Source organism: Rana temporaria, chromosome 7 (assembly GCF_905171775.1).
Source record: "Rana temporaria chromosome 7, aRanTem1.1, whole genome shotgun sequence".
NCBI classification, from domain to species: domain Eukaryota; kingdom Metazoa; phylum Chordata; class Amphibia; order Anura; family Ranidae; genus Rana; species Rana temporaria.
This window is the reverse complement of record NC_053495.1, coordinates 20,693,091-20,714,291: the sequence shown is the minus strand read 5'-3', so window position 1 is coordinate 20,714,291 and position 21,201 is coordinate 20,693,091. Positions and strand designations below refer to the sequence as shown.

The 21,201-nt window shown below is 44.5% G+C and overlaps 1 protein-coding gene across 4 annotated transcripts in view; it reads left to right on the top strand.

The window, feature by feature from the left end:
- MTMR14 (myotubularin related protein 14) overlaps window positions 1–21,201 on the top strand; it is an 82,541-nt gene that overhangs the window by 7,390 nt on the left and 53,950 nt on the right. For all 4 annotated transcript variants that reach the window (XM_040359039.1, XM_040359037.1, XM_040359038.1 and 1 more), the window contains exons 2-6: window positions 2,096–2,244; window positions 14,289–14,397; window positions 15,815–15,890; window positions 19,086–19,143; window positions 20,966–21,085. In XM_040359039.1, coding sequence (XP_040214973.1) covers window positions 2,096–2,244; window positions 14,289–14,397; window positions 15,815–15,890; window positions 19,086–19,143; window positions 20,966–21,085 — 512 coding nt within the window. The remainder of the gene's footprint in view (window positions 1–2,095; window positions 2,245–14,288; window positions 14,398–15,814; window positions 15,891–19,085; window positions 19,144–20,965; window positions 21,086–21,201) is intronic.

The following is a 21,201-nucleotide window of genomic DNA, read 5'->3' as shown; positions in this document are numbered from 1 at the left end:
AAAATCCAACATTAGTACCCTCCCCCCCCTTTTTTTTATGACTGATCCCATTCCCTCTGTTCTCAGCTGCAGAAGGAGCTCAGGGTGCTGGGGGTGAAAAAATAGCAGCACTCTGCTCTTCCCAGTGACTGACTGGGCAGGGGGTACATGTCAGGAGAAGCCTGATCTTTGGAGGAGAGCAGGCGCAGCAAGAAAACGGACAGTGGTATGTTCTGCTTAGTGTGGTCAGTTTTTAATAGGAAAGCAGAGGGACTGGAAGGAACACCAGGGATTTCAGCAATACAAAGAACAGGCTATTTTATTATACAAGTACATGGTACAGCAAGCACCTATCAGGAATATGAAATGTTGGGTTTACATATTATCCTGAGCCGGCCATTTCTTGGTGATACAGCACTGCGTTACCTTAACTGACAATTGCCCGGTCATGCAACGCTGTACCTAAATACAGTTTCATTTTTTTCCCCTACAAATGGAGATTTCTTCTGGTGGTATTTGCTCACCTCTACCCTTTTTTTCTTTTTTTTTTTTTTTTGTGATATAAACAAAAAAATGTGTAATTTACTGCTATAAAAAAATATCCAATAATAAAAAATTTAGGCCAATTGTTATTCTGCTACATATTTTTGGTTGAAAAAATTCCCAATAAGCATACATTGGTTTGCGCAAAAGTTATAGCGTCTACAAACAACGGGATGTTTTTATTTATATACTGGTAATGGTGGCGATCAGCGACTTATAGCGGGGACTGCGATATTGCGGCGGACATTCTGACCCATTTTGGGAACCAGTGACAGTAATACAGCGGTTAATGCTAAAAATATGCACTGTCACTGTACTAATGACACTGGCTGGGAAGGGGTTAACATCAGGGGCAGTCAAGGGGGTTAAATGTGTGCCTAGCCTGTGTTTTGCTAAACTGTGTGAGGGGCTTTTTACTAGGGGAAGATATGGAATCTATGCCCTGCTTTGCACACACAGGATCCACATACCCCCCCCCCCCAATCAAAACGTCAATCTGTCTTGTTTACATAGACAGATTGCAGTTCTGTGGCTGATCGGTGGGCACCAGTGGACATGGAGTCCATGATGCCGGCTGATCAGCGCCCGCTGATGCATGCCAGCGGCATGCATTCGCACCCCGTACCCAGAAGTGAAGGAAGTTTATTCTGCTTATATTATGCCTTCCCTGGTTCCTCTGCCCCACCTCTACATGCCAATGAAAATACCACTTCCAATGCCAATTTAAACAAACCCTTCCTGGTTTAGATCAGGGGTTGCCAACCAGCGGCCCGGGGGCCATATGTGGCCCGCGGAGCCCTCTGATGTGGCCCGTGACTTCCTCCTCTGGAATAGCGGGTTGGCAAGCCCAGATCGCAGGTTACCAATTTGCCATACCACAGCATCAGTGTTGTGAATGAATCTGGTGGTAGAGGAAGAAAGCGGCTGCGGACCAGAGCCCCATAAGCTGATGTTTCCTCTACAGCGCCGGCTTTGCCACAGAAGGAGTCTATGGCAAAGTTCAGCCAACCCGCAGGATACACAGGTGCGCTACGCTACACCCGCAGTGTGGGCAAACCATCAGTTGAAAGCAGTCTTAGGCCCTTTTCACATCATCGGCTCGACCAAATGGGACCCTCATTTCACCTTTACAGAGCAACAGATGTCCATTTACACTCGCCTACCTCCAATCCAAAAAACAGATGGAAATTCGTCCCCTTCCATCTGGGCAGATCGGAGTGGCCATAGAGTAGCCATGACCTGTAATCCGCCCGCTCCGCTCATTGTGGCCCACGACTGGTTACCAAGTTGCTTAAATGGCCCTCGCTATTCAAAAGGTTGGGCACCCCTGGTTTAGATGATGATGGATGTCGCCCAGCCAGGAAACGAGGCGGGCTGTATCTGACTTGCTGTGTGCATGTGTTTATTAATTTTTTATTATGTATTTTTTTTTATTTATTTTTTATGTATTAGTATTATGTAGTTTTTGTTATTATGTATGTGTTTTTTAGTTTTTGTTTTTTAGTATGTAGTATTGGGTAGTAGTAGTAGTATTTATGTATTTTTTTTCTTATTAGTATTTTTATTATTTTAGGTGGAGAGGATTGAGAGGCGATGTCTGGAGCTTTTCGGCAAAGACTATTCCTACAGCATCATCCAGAACCCCAACGGCGAGCTAAGCAGCCACTACCCCCGTCAGATTGTCTTCCTGGAGTATGAAAGCACAGAGGAGGACAAAAACATGTATGTGAGACACCTTTACATTTTCAGGGCAGAAGATTTAGTAAATGGAATGTTGGAAAAAAATTACTAAAAGTCCGCTTTTTGCAGATTGGGGGGGGGGGGGGGGGGAGTATTTTATTTTTTATTTTTTTGTAAGCATTGTATCCCCAAACAGTACATCATGGGTGCAACGTGACAAAATGTGCGAGTCGCACGGTGCTTCGTGTATGGGACACGCACAGGTCCCAGAAGACAGCGGGCGAGAAGCAGGAAATGACACCCTGGGCCGCGGTGATGCTGGGGCAGAAGTACACAAGGTACTTCAATAATGGGTAGGAAGGAGCAATAAAAAGTAAATAAAAAAATCAATAGCCAAAAACTAGTGGTGGATGGGTAGACTTTCCTTTAGGATCTAGTTTAGAAAGTGTGTGGAACTCCACTTTACGAATGTGAATAATGGCACTGTGTTTTTTTTTTTTTTTTTTAAATGGAGGTGGTCACATTCCCTCTGTTCTGCATGACCTGGGGGAGGAGAAACGTCAGTACACCGATCTTCCCTGTGAATGTTTGGCGCGGCACGCGCGGGGGGGGGGGGGGGTGTCAGGACAAGTCTGATCATTGGCGGAGAGCAGGCTGTTACGAGCGCAACTATAAAAACTGACCATGCTGTACTCTCACGCCTAGTGTCTTCAGTTTTTGATAGGAAACACCAGGGATTTCACACAAAGAGAGCAATATAGAGAGAACAGGAGACTTTCTCATACAAGTGCATGGTACAGCAGGCACATATCAGGAATATGACATGTCGGGTTTACATATTCTTTAACTGATTGTATAGTTTTTTTGTTACACTTGCCTGCTATAGTATTGCACAGAGTGGTCCCTTACCATCTGATCTGCAACCCCCCACTGGCACTGCCTTTTTTACAAGTGCTCCCTCAGCAAGCCATGCACTCTCAAACTGGGCTGTGCGCATCCATAGAGGTTTTTTCGGAGTGCGGCTGTCCATCCCGTCTTTCCTTATACCAAAAAACCTTGATGGTTGTCTTTATTTAAAAAAGGAAAAATGCACTACAAGTCACAGCACACTACATGGGAGTAAAACAGCTGACGCGTTTCGGACTATAGTGCTTAAAGCGGGTATATGCAATTAGCGGACCTCCAGATGTTGCAGAACTACAATTCCCATGAGGCATTGCAAGACTCTGACAGCCACAAGCATAACACTCAGAGGCAGAAGCATGATGGGACTTGTAGTTTTGCAACAGCTGGAGGTCCGCTAATTGCATATCCCTGGAAGGGTCACTAAAGGAATTTTTTTTTTTTTAGCTAAATAGCTTCCTTTACCTTACTGCAGTCCTCATTGTTCGTTTTTGCTCTGATGTTGCTGTAATTCCTCTCTGTTCTGGACACTTCCTGGTTGTCTGTTTCCTGATCACCACAGTACTGGGAGATTTCTCACTGTGGTGATTAATCAAGGAGGTGTGTCTAAAACCCCTCAGCACCAATCCAGTTTCGTTTTGCAAAACCTTTACTGCCCTCTATTGGCTCTCTGGCTCTGTACATCAGAGAACCAGGAAACAACAGCAAAAACTAAACTGCAGGCACATTATATGATTGGTTTTTATATATTTTTAATCATTTTTAAAAGGAATCAGTTAACTATTATGTCTCTATACCCTGTAAACAGTCATTTCAGCTAAAAAAAAACACTCCCAGATTCCAATAAAAGGGGGAAAGGGGGGTACTGAGGTATTTGACTTGCACCAGTATTTAGGGCAGGGGTCCTCAAACTACGGCCCTCCAGTTGTTCAGGAACTACAATTCCCATCATGCCTAGTCATGTCTGTGAATGTCAGAGTTTTACAATGCCTCATGGGATGTGTAGTTCCGCAACAGCTGGAGGGCCGTAGTTTGAAGATCCCTGATTTAGGGTTTCGCATGGGTGGGGGGAATACAGCATTTGACCCGGGATGGCCTTTAAAAGTGCTTTTTTTTTTTTTTTTTATGGCAAATAAGATCTAAAAAGAGATGGGAATACTAATGTGAAAGGTTAGGTGAAGAAGCCAACTATTCTGACTCACTCACACTTCTCATTAATCACACGATGGACTTTGTCCCTCCCATGATCGGCTCCCATTGGCAGCTTCCAGCAACTGCTTTAGGGGAAACTTGCCAATAGGTCAACATTGGGATTGACTTGCTCAAGGGGGTAAAGGCTGTTCCCTTGGCAAAGTGAATATTGGAACATAAGGTAAACCTACGTGTACTTTGAATACCCAATCAAGTGTTTTTTGGAAAAAATAAATCTTTTCTCTTGCACATATGTGATTGGGCATCTAAATTGAACTCGGGTTCTCTTCTTCTTTTTATATAGTCTGTCTATCCAATGCAGAGCTCCGTCCTGTCAGCAAGGATGTGGTGGATTTTATTTCCCTAAAAACAATTACACACATCCCTTTAGTAAAACCACCTCGCAGTACACACACTGGTAGGGGCCTCATTTAACCCTTTGATCGCCCTAGCTGTTTAACCCTTTCCCAGCCAGTGTCCTTAAAGCGGTGGTTCACCCACACTAACAACATTTGAGCATTACATTAGAGCGGTGGTTCACCCTAATGAAACATTTTTTTTTTTATAGCATTACATTAGGCATAGTAGCGCGAGCTGCAGTATGCCTGTATTGATTTTTTTAGCCCGGTACTCACTGTGCAATCCTATATAGAAGATTCCGTCTCCCCGCGGGGAATGGGCGTTCCTATCAAGAGGGAGGATGATTGACGGCCGGCTATGGCACGTCACGCTCCCCGAAGATAGCCGGAACGGGTCTCGGCTCTTCACGGCGCTATACGGCGCCTGCGCACAGACTATGGGCAGGCGCCGTGAAGCGCCAAGTCCTATTTCGGCTATTTCCATAGAAGCGTGACATGCCATAGCCGGCCGTCAATCATCCTCCCTCTGGATAGGAACGCCCATTCCCCGCGGGGAGACGGAATCTTCTATAGAGGATTGCACAGTGAGTACCGGGCTAAAAAAATCAATACAGGCATACTGTAGCTCGCGCTACTATGCCTAATTTAATGCTATAAAAAAAAAAATGTTTTTCATTAGGGTGAACCATCGCTTTAACACTAATCACTGTATTAAGCCTCATACACACGATCGGATTTTCCGTGGACAAAGCGTAGGACTTTTGTCCGAAGGAACGTTGGCCAGGAACTTGTATTGCATACAAACGGCAAAGAATTGTCGGCAAACAAGCACAAAACTTGTTTTTTCAGCTCTTTAGTGCCACCCTGTGGGCAACTTCTGCTAATGTTGTGTTATAGTGAGCATTGCTTCTGAGCATGCGTGTTTGTACTTTTTTTTTCCGAAGGACTTGTGTACACACAATAGGATAATCCGACAACACACATTTGTTGTCAAATTTTAAATTTTAAAGCATGCTATCCCACATTTGTTGTTGGAAAATTCGACAATTGTCCAATGGAGCGCACAAACGGTCTGATTTTTTCGTCAAAAGCCTGTCATCACACAATTCCTGTCGGAAAATGCGATCGTGTACGAGGCTTAATGCCGCGTACACACGATCCTTTTTCGGGTTGTAAAAAACGATGTTTTTCAGCCTCTAGAAAAAACTAAATTTTTTTCAACTTCATCATTAAAACGACGTTGCCTACACACGATAGTAAAAAAAAAAATGCTGGAGCAAAGCGTGGTGACGTACGACGGCGCTATAAAGGGGAAGTTCCATGCGGATGACGCCACCCTTGGGTCTGATTTCGTGTTCGTAAAAGACGATTCGCGCTTTTCTGTCTGTTACAGCGTGATGAATGTGCTTACTCCATTACGAATGGTAGTTTTACCAGAACGATCCCTCCCGTCTCCTAACTTCTGAGCATTGCGCGTTTTTTTCACATCGTTAAAGCCCACACGCGATCATTTTTTACAACCCGAAAAACAACATCGTTTAAAACGTTGTGGAAAAAATAGAGCATGTTCGTTGACCGGCTCTTCCTCACTCGCGTCTGACAGACGCGAGTAGAGGAGGGCCGATCGGCGGCTCTCCTGACGGGGGGTTCGCGCTGATTGTTTATCAGCGCAGCCCCCCCTCGGATCCCCACACTGAACCACCAGGGAGTGCCCCCCAGTGCTCAATAGAGCACAAATGGATATATATAAAATAAAAACAATAAAAAAAAAAAATATGTTTTTAATGCAATCGATGCCAATCAGTGCCCACAAATGGGCACTGACTGTGCCCAGCAATGCCATCAGTACCACCCCTCAGTGCCACCCAGTGTCCATCAGTACCACCTCTTAGTGCCCATCTATGCTGAGTGCCCGCCTATGAGTGCCCATCAGTGCCGCCTATGAGTGCCCATCAGTGCCGCATACCAGCGCCACCTCATCGGTGCCCACCAGCGCCGCCATATCAGTGCCCGTAATTGAAGAAGAAAACGTACTTATTTACAAAAAAATTAACATAAAGAAAATAAAAACGTATTTTTTTTTCAAAAATTTCGGTCTTTTTTTTTAGTTGTTGCGCAAAAAAAAAAAATCGCAGAGGTGATCAAATACCACCAAAAGAAAGCTCTATTTGTGGGAACAAAATGATAAAAATTTCATTTGGGTACAGTGTAGTACGACCGCGCAATTGTCATTCAAATTGCGACAGTGCTGAAAGCTGAAAATTGGCTTGGGCGGGAAGGTGCGCAAGTCCCTGGTATGGAAGTGGTTAAAAAAGCACAAATGATAAAACGGGTGATCAAATATCGCCAAAAGAAAGCTAGATTTAAATGTAATTTTATTTACAACATTAAATTATCGTGCAATTGTCAGTTAAAGTAACGCAGTGCCCTATAGCAAAAAATGACCTCCAAAAGATTTACCCCCCTTTCATGACCAGGCCAAGTGGTTATAGAAGTATATGCTTTTATGTCGGAGGTTTACATCCACTTCAAGCTGGTCATACATACCAGGGCCAGTTTAGACTGGAGGTGACTAACCTAGCAAGTATGTCTTTGGAGGGTGGGAGGAAACCCTACAAGCAAAGAGAACTTGCATATAGTATATTAGCCGGGATTCTAACAAGGGATCCCAGTGCTGCAAGGCAATATGAAGTTCACGTTTTACTTCCTTCTCAAGCTCAAATGCCATTAGTTGTGTTTCTGCTGGAAAAACGCTCCCAAGAAACTCTCCAAAAAAATATATATTTTTTTGTTTGTGTGTGTTGTTTTTTTTTTTTTTCTTAGGGCGCTTAAGGGGTTGTAAAGGTAAATGTTTTTTTTCACCTTAATGCATCCTATGCATTAAGGTGAAAAAACATCCGACAGGACCGCCCCCCCCCCCAAACCCCCGTTTTTACTTACCTGACCCCTCTAAAGTCCCGCGCGCGTCCACGAGATCCTCTTCGGTTCCCAGCCTGGCCGTTGATTGGCTAGGCTGGACGGATTGATAGCAGCGCAGCCATTGGCTGGCGCTGTCAATCACAGCGGATGACACGGCGTGCCGGGGGGCGGGGCCGAGTGATAGTCGGCGGCTTTGCCCGCCGCTGTATCACGGGAGCACGCTTGCAAAAGCTTTCCACCATGCAAGCTCGCTCGCATGAAGGTGGAAAGCTTTTGCGAGGAGGAGCCAAGACAGCCGCCGAGGGACCCCAGAAGACTGGATTCGGGGACACCCTGTGCAAAACAAGCTGCACAGTGGAGGTAAGTATAACATGTTTGTTATTTAAAAAAAAAAAAAAAAAACGTTGCCTTTAGTGTTCCTTTAAGCAAGGTGATTCGGAGATCATGAAAGTTTGCTGTAAACCTTGAAGTAGCTGCTTCTTAGTTTAACAACAAACACACATGACTTTTACTCTGGGGACATACAATCTAATCCCAGCAGGCCCTCTAGCAAAATGATTCTCATCATCCATCAGAAGAGCAGTGTCTGTTTAGTTTGGATCTGATCGCTTTTATGGCATCTACAAGGGTACAGTAAGGGCTTGAGCGATCCCCGCTAAGCAAGTGAAGGTTCACGGGGCGGATCATCACGTATCCATCCCGTGTGAAAGAGGCCCAAGTGTAGCAATATGGTTACATTTAATGAAGGTACAACATTTAGCAACTCACATGGTTGATGATTAAGAGGCACATCTAATTATGCGGGGATCCGGGGTAAAGTGATTCACATAGACCGTCCTCCTCACCGCCGGTGCATTGCCACGAAATGCGATTTGCCATGGAATGAGATGGTCCGCCTCCATCACATCCTATTGGCTCACTCCTGTCACGTGACATATTTAAACGTCAAGTATCGACGCCAACATAAGTCTCAGCTAGGCTATCATAGGGAGAGGATCTCCTCTCCCTGTGATAGCTGAAGCTGCACGGAGCTCGCTGTCATGCCTCCCCGCGAGCGCGATAGATCCACAGCGCTATCGGGATCCCAATGCACCTAATAGCGTAGACTCGTGCATGCGTATAGCACTTTTCACAGATTAGAAGATACTTTAGAACACCCTACGCTATTTGCGTAGTGCTGCGCCTGCGCACTACTACTTTACCTGCACCCGATGCTGTACTTTCTGTTCCCCGTTCCCTGAGCCTTAACGGGGGACGGGGAGTAGAGCTGCGGGGTGTAGTTAGCGCTGGCGGGAGGCACGCTGACTGCGCTATCGGGCATTGGGATCCCGATAGCGCTGTGGATCTATCGCGCTCGCGGGGAGGCATGACGGCGAGCTCCGTGCACCAGCTCCGTGCAGCTTCAGCTATCACAGGGAGAGGAGATCCTCTCCCTATGATAGCCTAGCTGAGACTGATGTTTGCGTCGATACTTGACGTTTAAATATGTCACGTGACAGGAGTGAGCCAATAGGATGTGATGGAGGCGGACCATCTCATTCCATGGCAAATCTCATTTCGTGGCAATGCACCGGCTCTCACCGCTAACTAACCATATTGCTACACTTGGATTGTGACTCGGTTGTGACATGACGCTACTCTTGTATCCTAACATTGCTTGTATATCAAGTCAAAATTTATTAAAAAAATAAGGTTTTACTGTAATTGCTTTTAAAACATTTAAATGAAGTATAAATGAGTTTCGCAGGATGCGTTCTGTATGGCTAATTTGTAGAATCTCTATTTCAGCTCTCATGTGCATGCTGTTATGGGTTTTGCTACTTGGATTTGTATTGTGTTTTTGATGTCTAATTCAGACTTTCAGAATTATTTTTTTCCTTTGCTCTAACTGCAGTGAATTTAAATCTGATTGGACACTATGGCCCGGATTCTCAAACGAGTTACGCCGGTGGATCTCCAGATACGCCGCCGTAACTTTGAGTCCGAGCCGTCGTATCTATGCGCATGATTCTTAGAATCAGTTACGCATAGATTTGTATTAGATCCGACCGGCGTAAGTCTCTTACGCCGTCGTATCTTAACTGCATATTTACGCTGGCCGCTAGGGGCGTGTACGCTGATTTACGCCTAGAAATATGTAAATCAGCTAGATACGCGAGTTCACGAACGTACGCCCGGCCGACGCAGTACATATACACCGTTTACGTTAGGCTTTTCCCGGCGTAAAGTTACCCCTGCTATATGAGGCGTAGATGCGGCGTACCAATGTTAAGTATGGACGTCGTTCCCGCGTCGAATTTTGGAAATTTTACGTCGTTTGCGAATAGGGCTGGGCGTCATTTACGTTCACGTCAAAAGCATTGGCTTCTTGCGGGTTAATTTGGAGCATGCGCACTGGGATACTTTCACGGACGGCGCATGCGCCGTTCGTAAAAAGCGTCATTTACGTGGGGTCACATAAAATTTACATAACACACGCCCACATCTACCACATTTGAATTAGGCGGGCTTACGCCGGCCTATTTACGCTACGCCTCCGCAACTTTCGTTTGAGAATACGGCACTTGCCTGTAAAAGTTGCGGAGGCGTAACGTAAATAGGATACGTTACGCCCGCACAAAGATACGCCATTCTACGTGAATCCGGGCCTATGAATGCTGCATATTTTGCCTTTGTCACTTGTGAAATATTTTGACGTGCAGGAAGGGGGCAGCACCTCCCTATGAAGTGGATCCATTGAAATGCTTGTGTCAGATTCTCCAAAGCTCATGTTATCCCCTGTGTGTTACATCTGGATTACTGTCTACATAGTTAATCTGCCTTGTAAATATAAAAAGTATTTTCCTATAGTACATTAGCATAATCTAGTTGGTCTGCTGAATAAAACGTGAGTGTCATTGAATCATTGTTCGATATATTCGGACAGTAGGAACGTCTATTACCAATTTCAGGCTCTGTGATCTCTCATTCCATATTACTTTATTACTTTCCCCTTCCTTGCGCCCAGCAGTTTGTGTTATCTCCCCCCACCCCCATGTTATTTGGGGCTGGTCACATGCATTGGGGCCATTTCCATTTCATTCGTTTCCTGGTGCTGATCAGTCCTGGATGATGTAGAGCAGGGGTATCAAACTCCTATTTCATGGTGGGCCACATCAGCATTATGATTGTTCTCAAAAGGGCAAGCTGTATCTGTAAGATTAGATGTCGGTGCATCCCCTCTCCTTACATTAGATGTCAGGAGCCCCCCCACCATCAGAAGTTGAGTCCCTCGCTCTCCCTTGCATCACAGTGCACCCCCCTTTCCTTATGCTGCTGCTGGGAAGAAGATGGATGCATTGCTTGAAAGCAGGGGTCTGTAGGAGGACCAGAGGAGGGCTCAAGCTCTCCTGCAGCTGCAGGAGAGGTGCGAGGGCCACATGAAATGGCCTTGAGGGCTGGATTTGGCCCGCGGGTCTACTGGTTCCGCTCTGCATTGGTACACCAGTGGGTTACGTTACCAAAGACTTTGTTTTGTAAGGAAATGTTCCCTTAGTTTAGTGAATGTGGCGAGAATCTACTTTGCAAAGCCTACCCAATCACTTGCAAGGAAATGTGTGTTTTTTTTACTTTTTTTTCTTCCAAAAATAAAATAAAAAATACACTTTAAAGCGGAGGTTCACCCTCAAAATGAACTTTTTAGCTAACCTATCTCCACCCTTAATAAAGGCTTTTAGCGTTGTCATTTTTTTAAAAATGTGTACACTTGCCTGTCTTCAGCCTCCCTTCCGGGTCTTTTTCCTTGCGGGGATTGTGCGTGTCGCTCCTTTTCCCCGACGGGGAGCTCTGCGCAATGTCTCCTGGGAGTGAGTGTTGATCCTCCCAGGAGACGATTGACGTGCGGGTAAAGCGCGTCATCGCCTTCCGAAAATATCCGACGGGGAATCGGCTCTTTACGGCGCCTGCCGTGTAGAGCTGACTGCGCAGGCGCCGTAAAGTGCCGAGTCCCATCTCGGATATTTTCGGAAGGCGTGACGCGCTTTACCCGCACGTCAATCATCTATGCCTCATCTTAGGAACGCATACTCCCCGGGGGAGCGAGAACCCGGAAGCCAGGTGAAAAGAACGATAAACGTAAGTACAGCGAAAAAACCCCCCAAAAAAACAGCATACTGTTGATGTCAGCAGTATGCTGGAAGTAACGGTATATAGATATTTTATGGTGAACCCCCGCTTTAATTAAATTCATTGCAAAGAGACATACGGTAATATATAACCAATTATTTTTGGGCAAAATCTAAAAGATGTTTCTTGATCTACCTGACCTTGTCTTGGTATTAAGAGATCCCCCAAATTTTCCACTTCTTATCAAATGATTGAACAGTACTGACTGGCATATTCAAGGCTTTGTATATCCTTTGCATCTCTGTAAAGTTTCATTACCTTGTTACGCAGGTTTTCAATATTTGCTGCCAACATTTTGCGTGTGTTTATTGTCCCTATTACAAGCAATGTAAATGGGCAAGCCTGACAAAAATCTGTGGGGCCCGTTAAGGACCCCTTTTATCGCTTCCAAAAAGCGATTCAGCGACTAATTGGCTGCTCCGATTGCTTTTGCGAGAGCAAATCGCCAGCTGGGGAAAAAACTGGGGAGATGGCTGTGTGTGTGTGTGTGTGTGTGTGTTTGTAATAGAGAAAAAAAATAATATATATATATATATTTTATACAGTAGATAGAGTAACTTGGTTTGAGAGCGTTTTGCAAGACGAGCAACATTTTTTTTATAAACTTTGACTTAATATACAAGCGATGTCTTGATATAAGAGTAGCTACTAAGTATAAAAGAGAAGAGAGGTGCCTCTAAGTGTAGCAATATGGTTACATTTAATGAAGTTACAACATTTAGTAACATATTGCTACACTTAGAGGCGCCTCTCTTCTCTTTTATACTCTGGAGCTCCTGCTAGATTTTTCTTCTACACCCCTTGTGGAGGCTTCCATTTGTGGATGGACATTTTATGGTTACACAACTTATCACATTGCTATAATCTTTTTATATGGAGTATAAACTGAAGGACTTATGAATAAATGGTTTTGGAACGAATCATTTGAGTTTCCATTATTTCTTATGGGGAAATTTGCTTTGATATAAGAGTGCTTTGGATTACAAGCATGTTTCTGGAACGAATTATGCTCGCAATCCAAGGTTTTACTGTGTGTGTGTGTGTGTTGGTCTTGGTCTTGAAGTGATATGTAGTGGTGCCTGAGAAGACTCAAGCTGCAGACCTAATAGTAGAAATGAGTGTGTGTGTGGACATGCTACTTAAAGCGGATCTCCACTCTAAAGTGGAGTCCCGCTGATCGGCACCCTCCCCCCCTCCGGTGTCACATTTGACACCTTTCAGGGGGGAGGGGGGTGCAGATACCTGTCTACAGACAGGTATCTGCACCCACTTCCGGCTCTACGATGCGGGAAAAAGACGGGTTTTTCCCTTGCTTCCCGTCCGTCCCCCGTTGTATGCTGGGAACACTCGGCTCCCAGCACACAGCGGGAGCCAATCGGCGGGCGCAGCGCGACTCGCGCATGCGCCGTAGGGAACCGGGCAGTGAAGCCGGAGCGCTTCACTTCCTGGTTCCCTCACCGTGGATGGAGGGGGGAGCAGCAGGGTGACGAGCGATCGGCTCGTCATCTGCTGCGATCACCGCTGGACTCCAGGACAGGTAAGTGTCCTTATATTAAAAGTCAGCAGCTGCAGTATTTGTAGCTGCTGGCTTTTAATATATTGTTTTAGTGGCACATCCGCTTTAAAGGGGAGTTCCACCCACAATTTCACTTTTTAAATATAAATACCCCTGTAATACACAAGCTTAATGTATTCTAGTAAAGTTAGTCTGTAAACTAAGGTCAGTTTTGTTAGGTTGTTACAGCATTTAAATAGTTTATAATCTAGAAATAGACTGTGACCATCTTAAGTGTGGGCATCATGAAGCCAGACTGCTTTGCATATCTCGCACATGCTCAGTGCACAAGCAATGTAATAGGTTTCAGTCAGGTTTGCAAGGACTACTGGGAAACATGATGCCTATCCCAGAAACCCTTGCAAATAGCCTAGGCAAATAAGGAGGAGGAAGTAATGAAGGACTACAAAATAAAGGTATTTACAAGCAACAAATTAAATAAAAATTGTCCATTCTGAACACTATGAGATTAGAGCATGCAGCACAGACAAACATAAAAAAATGGGTGGAACTCCACTTTAATATTTGGCTGGGGATGCTGCAGAAGATAATATGAAGCTGGGAACGTGAGGCTAGTAGAGATCGGTGCTATGATTATAATCCATATTCTTACTACAGACTGCTGGGGTCCAAAGGCTGCATGTGGCCCTTGGACCTCAGGTTGGCGACTACATCTTGTTGTTGGGTACTGCCAGGGACAACTCAAGGTTTGAAGGAAAGTATTGCAGGGGACACAATTTATAAAATTCAACCAGTTTCGCTTGAAGTTGGGGTAATGGGCAGTGATTTTGTAATAAAGGGCAAAAGCTTAGCAGGCAGTCAGTTTTCCACTGTTTGACTGCGACTTTGCTTGCAGCAGGCAATCGCATTCCACGTTGAATTTTTGCACTTTGTTGCCCATTAGATGAACTTATTGAATTGCTTCTAGTTGTACATTTTTGGACGATTGTCAATTGTAGATTTTGGTAGATGATTTTTTCGTATTTCTGCTGCAGGTTTGAAAGCACCATGCAAGTTGGCAAGCTGCAGGAACTCGTCAACCGCAGTAAGATGGCGAGATGCAGAGGACGCTTCGTCTGCCCGGTTATTCTCTACAAGGGGAAGGTATGAGGTTTACAACTCCTCTTCTCATCCTAAGTTGGCCACCACTCTCGAAGAGCGGAACCTTCTGCCTGAGCATTGTACAGAATTGTCATTTTAGATGTCCTTGAAATCATGGTTTAAAGCAGTGGTCATCAACCCCGTCCTCAGGGCCCACTAACAGGCCAGGTTTGCAAGATAACTGAAATACATGACAGGTGATATAATTTGCTGCTCAGTGATTGCAGTATTCTAGTCTGCATCTCCCCAAGGTAATACATAAAAGCTGGCCTGTTAGTGGGCTCTGAGGACAGGGTTGATGACCACTGGTTTAAAGTTAACTTTGTAATTAATAAATGCACATCTTATTGCAGGTAAAAAAAATGCATTTTGAATCCCGCGGGAGTGGGCGTTCCTATTCAGAGACAAAGTGATTGACGTATGACAAAATCTTCACCCCCGGCGCAAAAGGTGCGTCACCAGTTTCCGAAAAAAGCCGAACGTCGGTACGCAGGCGCCGTATAGAGCTGACTCAACGTTCGGCTTCTTTCGGAAACTGGTGACGCGCATTATTCGCCGGGGGTGAAGATTTTGTCATACGTCAATCACTTAGTCTCTGAATAGGAATCTGAATCCCGCGGGATTCACTACCTGGAAGCTTGGGAAAAATGGCTATACGGCGGTATGTAAACCGGAAAAAAAAAACGGCATACTGTACATGTCGGCAGTATGCTGTATTGAATGGTATATACTTGTTTTTAGGGTGAACCTCCACTTAAAGGGGTTGTAAAGGTACAATTATTTTTTTTTTTTCTAAATAGCTTCCTTTACCTTAGTGCAGTCCTCCTTCACTTACCTCATCCTTCCATTTTGCTTTTAAATGTCCTTATTTCTTCTGAAAAATCCTCACTTCCTGTTCTTCTGTCTGTAGCTCCACACAGTAATGCGAGGCTTTCTCCCTGGTGTGGAGTGTCATGCTCGCCCCCTCCCTTGGACTACAGGAGAGTCAGGACGCCCACTAACACACAGCTCCTTTCTCTATCTGCAACGTAGAGAGCGTCCTGACTCTCCTGTAGTGTTAGGGAGGGGACGAGCACGACACTCCACACCAGGGAGAAAGCCTTGCATTACTGTGTGGAGTTACAGACAGAAGAACAGGAAGTGAGAATTTCTCAGAAGAAATGAGGACATTTATAAGCAAAATGGAAGGATGAGGTAAGTGAAGGAGGACTGCACTAAGGTAAAGGAAGCTATTTAGGAAAAAAATGTACCTTTACAACCCCTTTAGTGGTAGAAATGGGAGCTCTGGCAGTGTCTCCAGATTAGAAGAGTTTGACTTGACCACCTTTGCCATTCATAATTATATTGTGTGTAATCCAATTGATTATCAACCGTCTTAAAAGAATGTGATTTTTACTAGAGGTTTCACTTCTTGTTGCAGCACATCTGCAGGTCCGCAACACTGGCTGGCTGGGGAGAGTTGTATGGAAGGACCGGGTATAACTACATTTTCTCAGGTAGGTTCACAGAGCTGCATGATTCTGGGGAAAAATGAGAATAATTTTTTTTTTTTCTTGGAATAAAGTTTACGATTCTCTGTAACATCTTTCACATTATAAAAAATTTGGGTTAATTTTACGGTTTAATTCTTAAAAATCATTGAAGTGTATTTTTCACCCAAAATTGCTTTTGAAAGACTGATACGCAAATACCGTGTGACAAAGTATTGCAAGGACTGGCATTTTATTCGTTAGAACCTCCAAACATTATATATATTTTTTACTAAGTAAATTTCTATCAAAAAAATACTGTTTTTTTTTTTTTACTTGTAAGTAACAAATGTCAGAAAAAGTCCTGGTCTTTAAGTGGTTAAATTGACCTCATTTACGTCCGTGGACGTATCACAGTGCGCATGCTCCAAATTACGCCGCAAAGACTTGTTGGTTTCGACGTGAGCGTAAATTACGCCCGGCCCCATTCACAGACGACTTACGCAAACGACGTAAAAATTTAAAAAATTTTACGCGGTTCCGACGTCCATGCTTAACATTGGCTGCGCCATCTTTTTGGTGGAATATCTTTAGGCCTGAAAACGCCTTACGTAAATGGCGTATCTTTACTGCGACGGGCAAGCGTACGTTCGTGAATAGGCGTATCTCGCTGATTTACGCATTCTAGGCGTAAATTAGCGTACACACCCCTAGCGGCCGGCGTAAATAGACAGCTAAGATACGACGGCGGTCGTATCTTAGCTAGATTTAAGTGTATCTCAATTTGAGAATACACTTAAATATACGACCGCGCAGATTCAGAGTTACGACGGCGTATCTATTGATACGCCGGCGTAACTCTACCTGAATCTGGCTATTAAAGAGGAAGTAAAAAAAAAAGGGAGAGAAAAAAAAAAATACACCCTGCAAGACAAAGGCATAATGAGCTAGTATGCATAGCATACTAGCTCATTATGAATTGCTTGCCTGAGATCCACTCACGATCCAGTCACGGCACAATCGTCTTTAGAAACGGCACGCTCGCACAGTGCGCCTTTGCCATAGACATCAGTGCAGTCTTTTTTGCAAATATATCCTAAACCGTGTAGGTTTGGGAGATATTTCTTGCACCTACAGGTAAGCTTTAATCTAGGCTTACTTGTAGGTAAAAGTGGTCTTTAAGGGTTTACAACCACTTTAACCCCTTCCCGACCGCCGCATGTAGATATACGTCGGCAGAATGGCACGTACAGGCACATTGGCGTACCTGTACGTCCCTGCCTAGACGTGGGTCGGGGGTCCGATCGGGACCCCCCCGCGCGACTTGCGGCGGTCGGGTCCCCTCGGGGAGCGATCCGGGACGACGGCGCGGCTATTTGTTTATAGCCGCTCCGTCGCGATCGCTCCCCGGAGCTGAAGAACGGGGAGAGCCGTATGTAAACACGGCTTCCCCGCGCTTCACTATGGCGCTGCATCGATCAAGTGATCCCTTATATAGGGAGACTCGATCGATGACGTCAGTCCTACAGCCACACCCCCCTACACTAGTAAACACACACACAGTGATCCCTAAATGTTACAGCGCCACCTGTGGTTAACTCCCAAACTGCAACTGTCATTTTCACAATAAAGAATGCAATTTAAATGCATTTTTTGCTGTGAAAATGACAAAAATCACAAAAATGTGTCAAAATTGGCCGAAGTGTCCGCCATAATGTCGCAGTCACGAAAAAAATCGCTGATCGCCGCCATTAGTAGTAAAAAAAAAAAAAATTAATAAAAATGCAATAAAACTATCCCCTATTTTGTAAACGCTATAAATTTTGCGCAAACCAATCGATAAACGCTTATTGCGATTTTTTTTTTTATACCAAAAATAGGTACAAGAATACGTATCGCCCTAAACTGATGAAAAATTTTTTTTTTATATATGTTTTTGGGGGATATTTATTCTAGCAACAAGTAAAAAATATTGCATTTTTTTCAAAATTGTCGCTCTATTTTTGTTTATAGCGCAAAAAATAAAAACCGCCGAGGTGATCAAATACCACCAAAAGAAAGCTCTATTTGTGGGAAAAAAAGGACGCCAATTTTGTTTGGGAGCCACGTCGCACGACCGCGCAATTGTCTGTTAAAGCGACGCAGTCCCAAACTGTAAAAACCCCTTGGGTCTTTAGGCAGCAATATGGTCCGGGGCTTAAGTGGTTAAGGGCCTCCCCATAGCATATGTAGTGCTACAGGGTGGCCCCCCTGTGCAGAATTGGAGAGGGAGAAGGAGAGGGAGATGCACCACTGCCTAGGGGGTGGCCTGTTTTTGCTGCAATTTACACAGCAGAAGCCAATCTGTGGGTGCTAGGCACCTGCTGATCATCGGACAGACACGGCGGAGTGTACAGAATAAAATCCACCTCCTTCCCTTAGTAAAAGCACTTCACACAAGTACACCCAAGCACAGTTAGCCCTTTGCTTGCCCTTGATGTTTACCTTCTTTCCAGCCAGTGTCATTAGTACAGTGACAGTGCATATTTTAGCACTGATCACTATTTGTGTCACTGGTTCCCACAAAGTGTCAGCTAGTTTCTGATCGACTGTTGCTGATCGCTGCCGTTACTGGTGTAGAAAAAAATTTAAATGAAAATTCCAGTGTATAGTGTCATTTGTAGACACTAACTTTTGCGCAAACCAATCAATATACGCTTGTTGGAATATTTTTTTTTTTTTTTTTTTACCAAAAACATGCAGCAGAGTACATATTTGCCTAAATTTATGAAGACACTTTTCAATTTTTTTTATTTTCTTATTTTATAACAGAAAAGTGATTTATTTTTATTTTTGCGCTACCGGCAAGGGGGGAGGGGGATCGCAGAGGTGATCAAATACCACCAAAATGCTCTATATAACTCAAAATTTTGAGTACAGCGTCGCATGACTGCACAACTGTCAGTTAAAGGTAGACACAGTGCTGTATTGCCAAAAATGGCCTGGTCATGAAAAAGGGTAAATCTTCCGGAGGTCAGGTGCTTGAAGCACTTTCCATTGTGTATTTCTGTTTTGGTAAATGCAAAAAAAGCCCAACCGATACTACCAGAAATGAAGTGAGCTTCTAACTTCCTGTAATAGGCTGACAGCAGCGCCTTTGCTGCGCTGAAATCTACGGAGTTCCTCCCTAAATGTTTCCGGTCATGTGTTGCTCTGATTTCCTCTTTGTAATCTTCTCTTTAGGGGGCTCAGATGATGCCTGTGCCGATACAGAAGTAGCCGACGACGATGCTGCGGCCAGGTATGCTGGAAAGTACCAACTTATACAGTGGAATGCCCTTAAAGCGGAACTTCAGTCATTTTTTTTCATCTTTCCAGCTATTGAATCTTCTGCCTTTTTTTTACTTTGGATAGTAAAAACATTTATTTTTTTCTGCCAATATCTTATACAGCCCACTTCCTGTTTCTGGTCTATGTGCAGCTCTCTCACTCTGTTTGCCAGGAGTGGAGAGGGGTGAGTCATAAGAGGGCCAATGAGAGCTGGAGGTGTGCCTCTGTAAATCCAGGAAGTGAACAGGCAGCAGCTTCAGCTGCCCACAGTTAAAATAATTGCAACCAGACTCGGTGGAGGGAGATTGTGCATATTTGGCAAGTACAGAATCACAGTACCGTATTTATCGGCCTATTGCGCGCCCCGGTGTATAGCGCGAACCCCCGAACTTGAAGAAAAATTCCTGGGGAAAAAAAAAAAAAAAAATACTTAGTTTGGATGCCCCTCGTCGGTGTCTTGTCCATCGGCGGCCTTGTCCGGTCCGGCGTCCTTCTGCGGCCATCGTGGTGTCCTCCCCGCTCGATCCACGCTTCCCGCGCTGTGTTTGAACCACTGCGACGGCATATACCGAGCGCAGTACACTCGGGTATAGTCGGGCAGGCTCGGCTCCTCTCATGTACAGGACGCACAGGACGTGACCGCGAGAGGAGCCGAGCCTGCCTAACTATACCCAGAGTGTACTGCGCTCAGTATATGCCGGCGCAGTGGTTCAAACACAGCGCGGGTATCGGCGAATATCGCGCACCCACGATTTTGCCCTGATTTTGGAGGGAAGCTTCAGAATGGCAAAGATGTTTTTATTACAAATTTATGTGAGCAGAGTGCAGTTCCTTATACTATATTTGTAAGACTGCAGTTCCTCTATTACATTGGTTCAAGTGATACTAAAGTCTTGTGTTTATTTTTAAAGAAGAAAAAAAAATTGTTATACTTCTGTGCAGTTGGTTTTGCACAAAGCAGCCTAGAGCCTCCTCTTCTCAGGTCCCTCACTGTCACTCCTGGCCCTTCCCTCCTGTCGAGTTCCCCCACAGCAAGCAGCTTGCTATGGGGGTAGCCAAGCCGCAGCTCTGTATGTCCATTTAGACCAGGGGTCTCAAACTGGTGGCCCTCCAGCTGTTGTAAAACTACAAGTCCCATGGGACATTGCAAGGCGGACAGTTACAAGCATGACTCCCACAGGAAGAGGCATGATGGGACTTGTAGTTTAGCAACAGCTGGAGAGCCGCCAGTTTAAGACCCCTGATTTAGACACAGAGCTGTGGTTCAGCCCCGCCGCCCCTCTCCTCATTGGCTAATTGACTTTGACAGCAGCCAATCAGAAGGGGGAGTTCTGGATGGCCAAGGCACTCTTGCACATCGCTGGATCGAGATGGGGTTCAGGTAAGTGAGGGGAGGCTGCTGCACACAGAAGGGTGTTTTTTTATCTTCATGCATAGAATGCATGAAGATAAAAAAAACCTTCTGGCTTTTTAGAACCGCTTTCATTTTGTACCATTCATTGTTTCTGGACTAATTGATCTGAAAGTTTAGAGCACACTAGTCCTTTCTGTATGAAATTTATTATACAGGATTTATATAGTGCCAACAGTTTTCGCAGCACTTTATAATCTAGGGGGATAAAGTATAATTACAATACAGTTAAATACAGAAGGAATAAGAGGGCCCGGCTCATGGAGATTACAAAGAATAAATAGCCAAATATTTTATATTCTTGAAGTATAAAAGGAAGCATCGTGCTGAAATCTAATGCACATCTTTCAGATCAAACCTTTCTTCTCATTTGCACTTACAGAAACTGGGATTCACAATTTGACAAGGTCCGGGGTCATGACATCAAACTGTTAAAATACCTCTCTGTGCGATATATCTGCGACTTGATGGTGGAGAATAAGAAAGTGAAGTTTGGATTAAAGTAAGTTTTTTTTTTTTTGTTTTTTTTACATCGTAAATTGCTAAAAGTTTCAGCAAACAATCAACCTTTTTAAAGGGGGTTCTTCTAGAAAAAAAACAAAAGTTAAGAATCCTTTC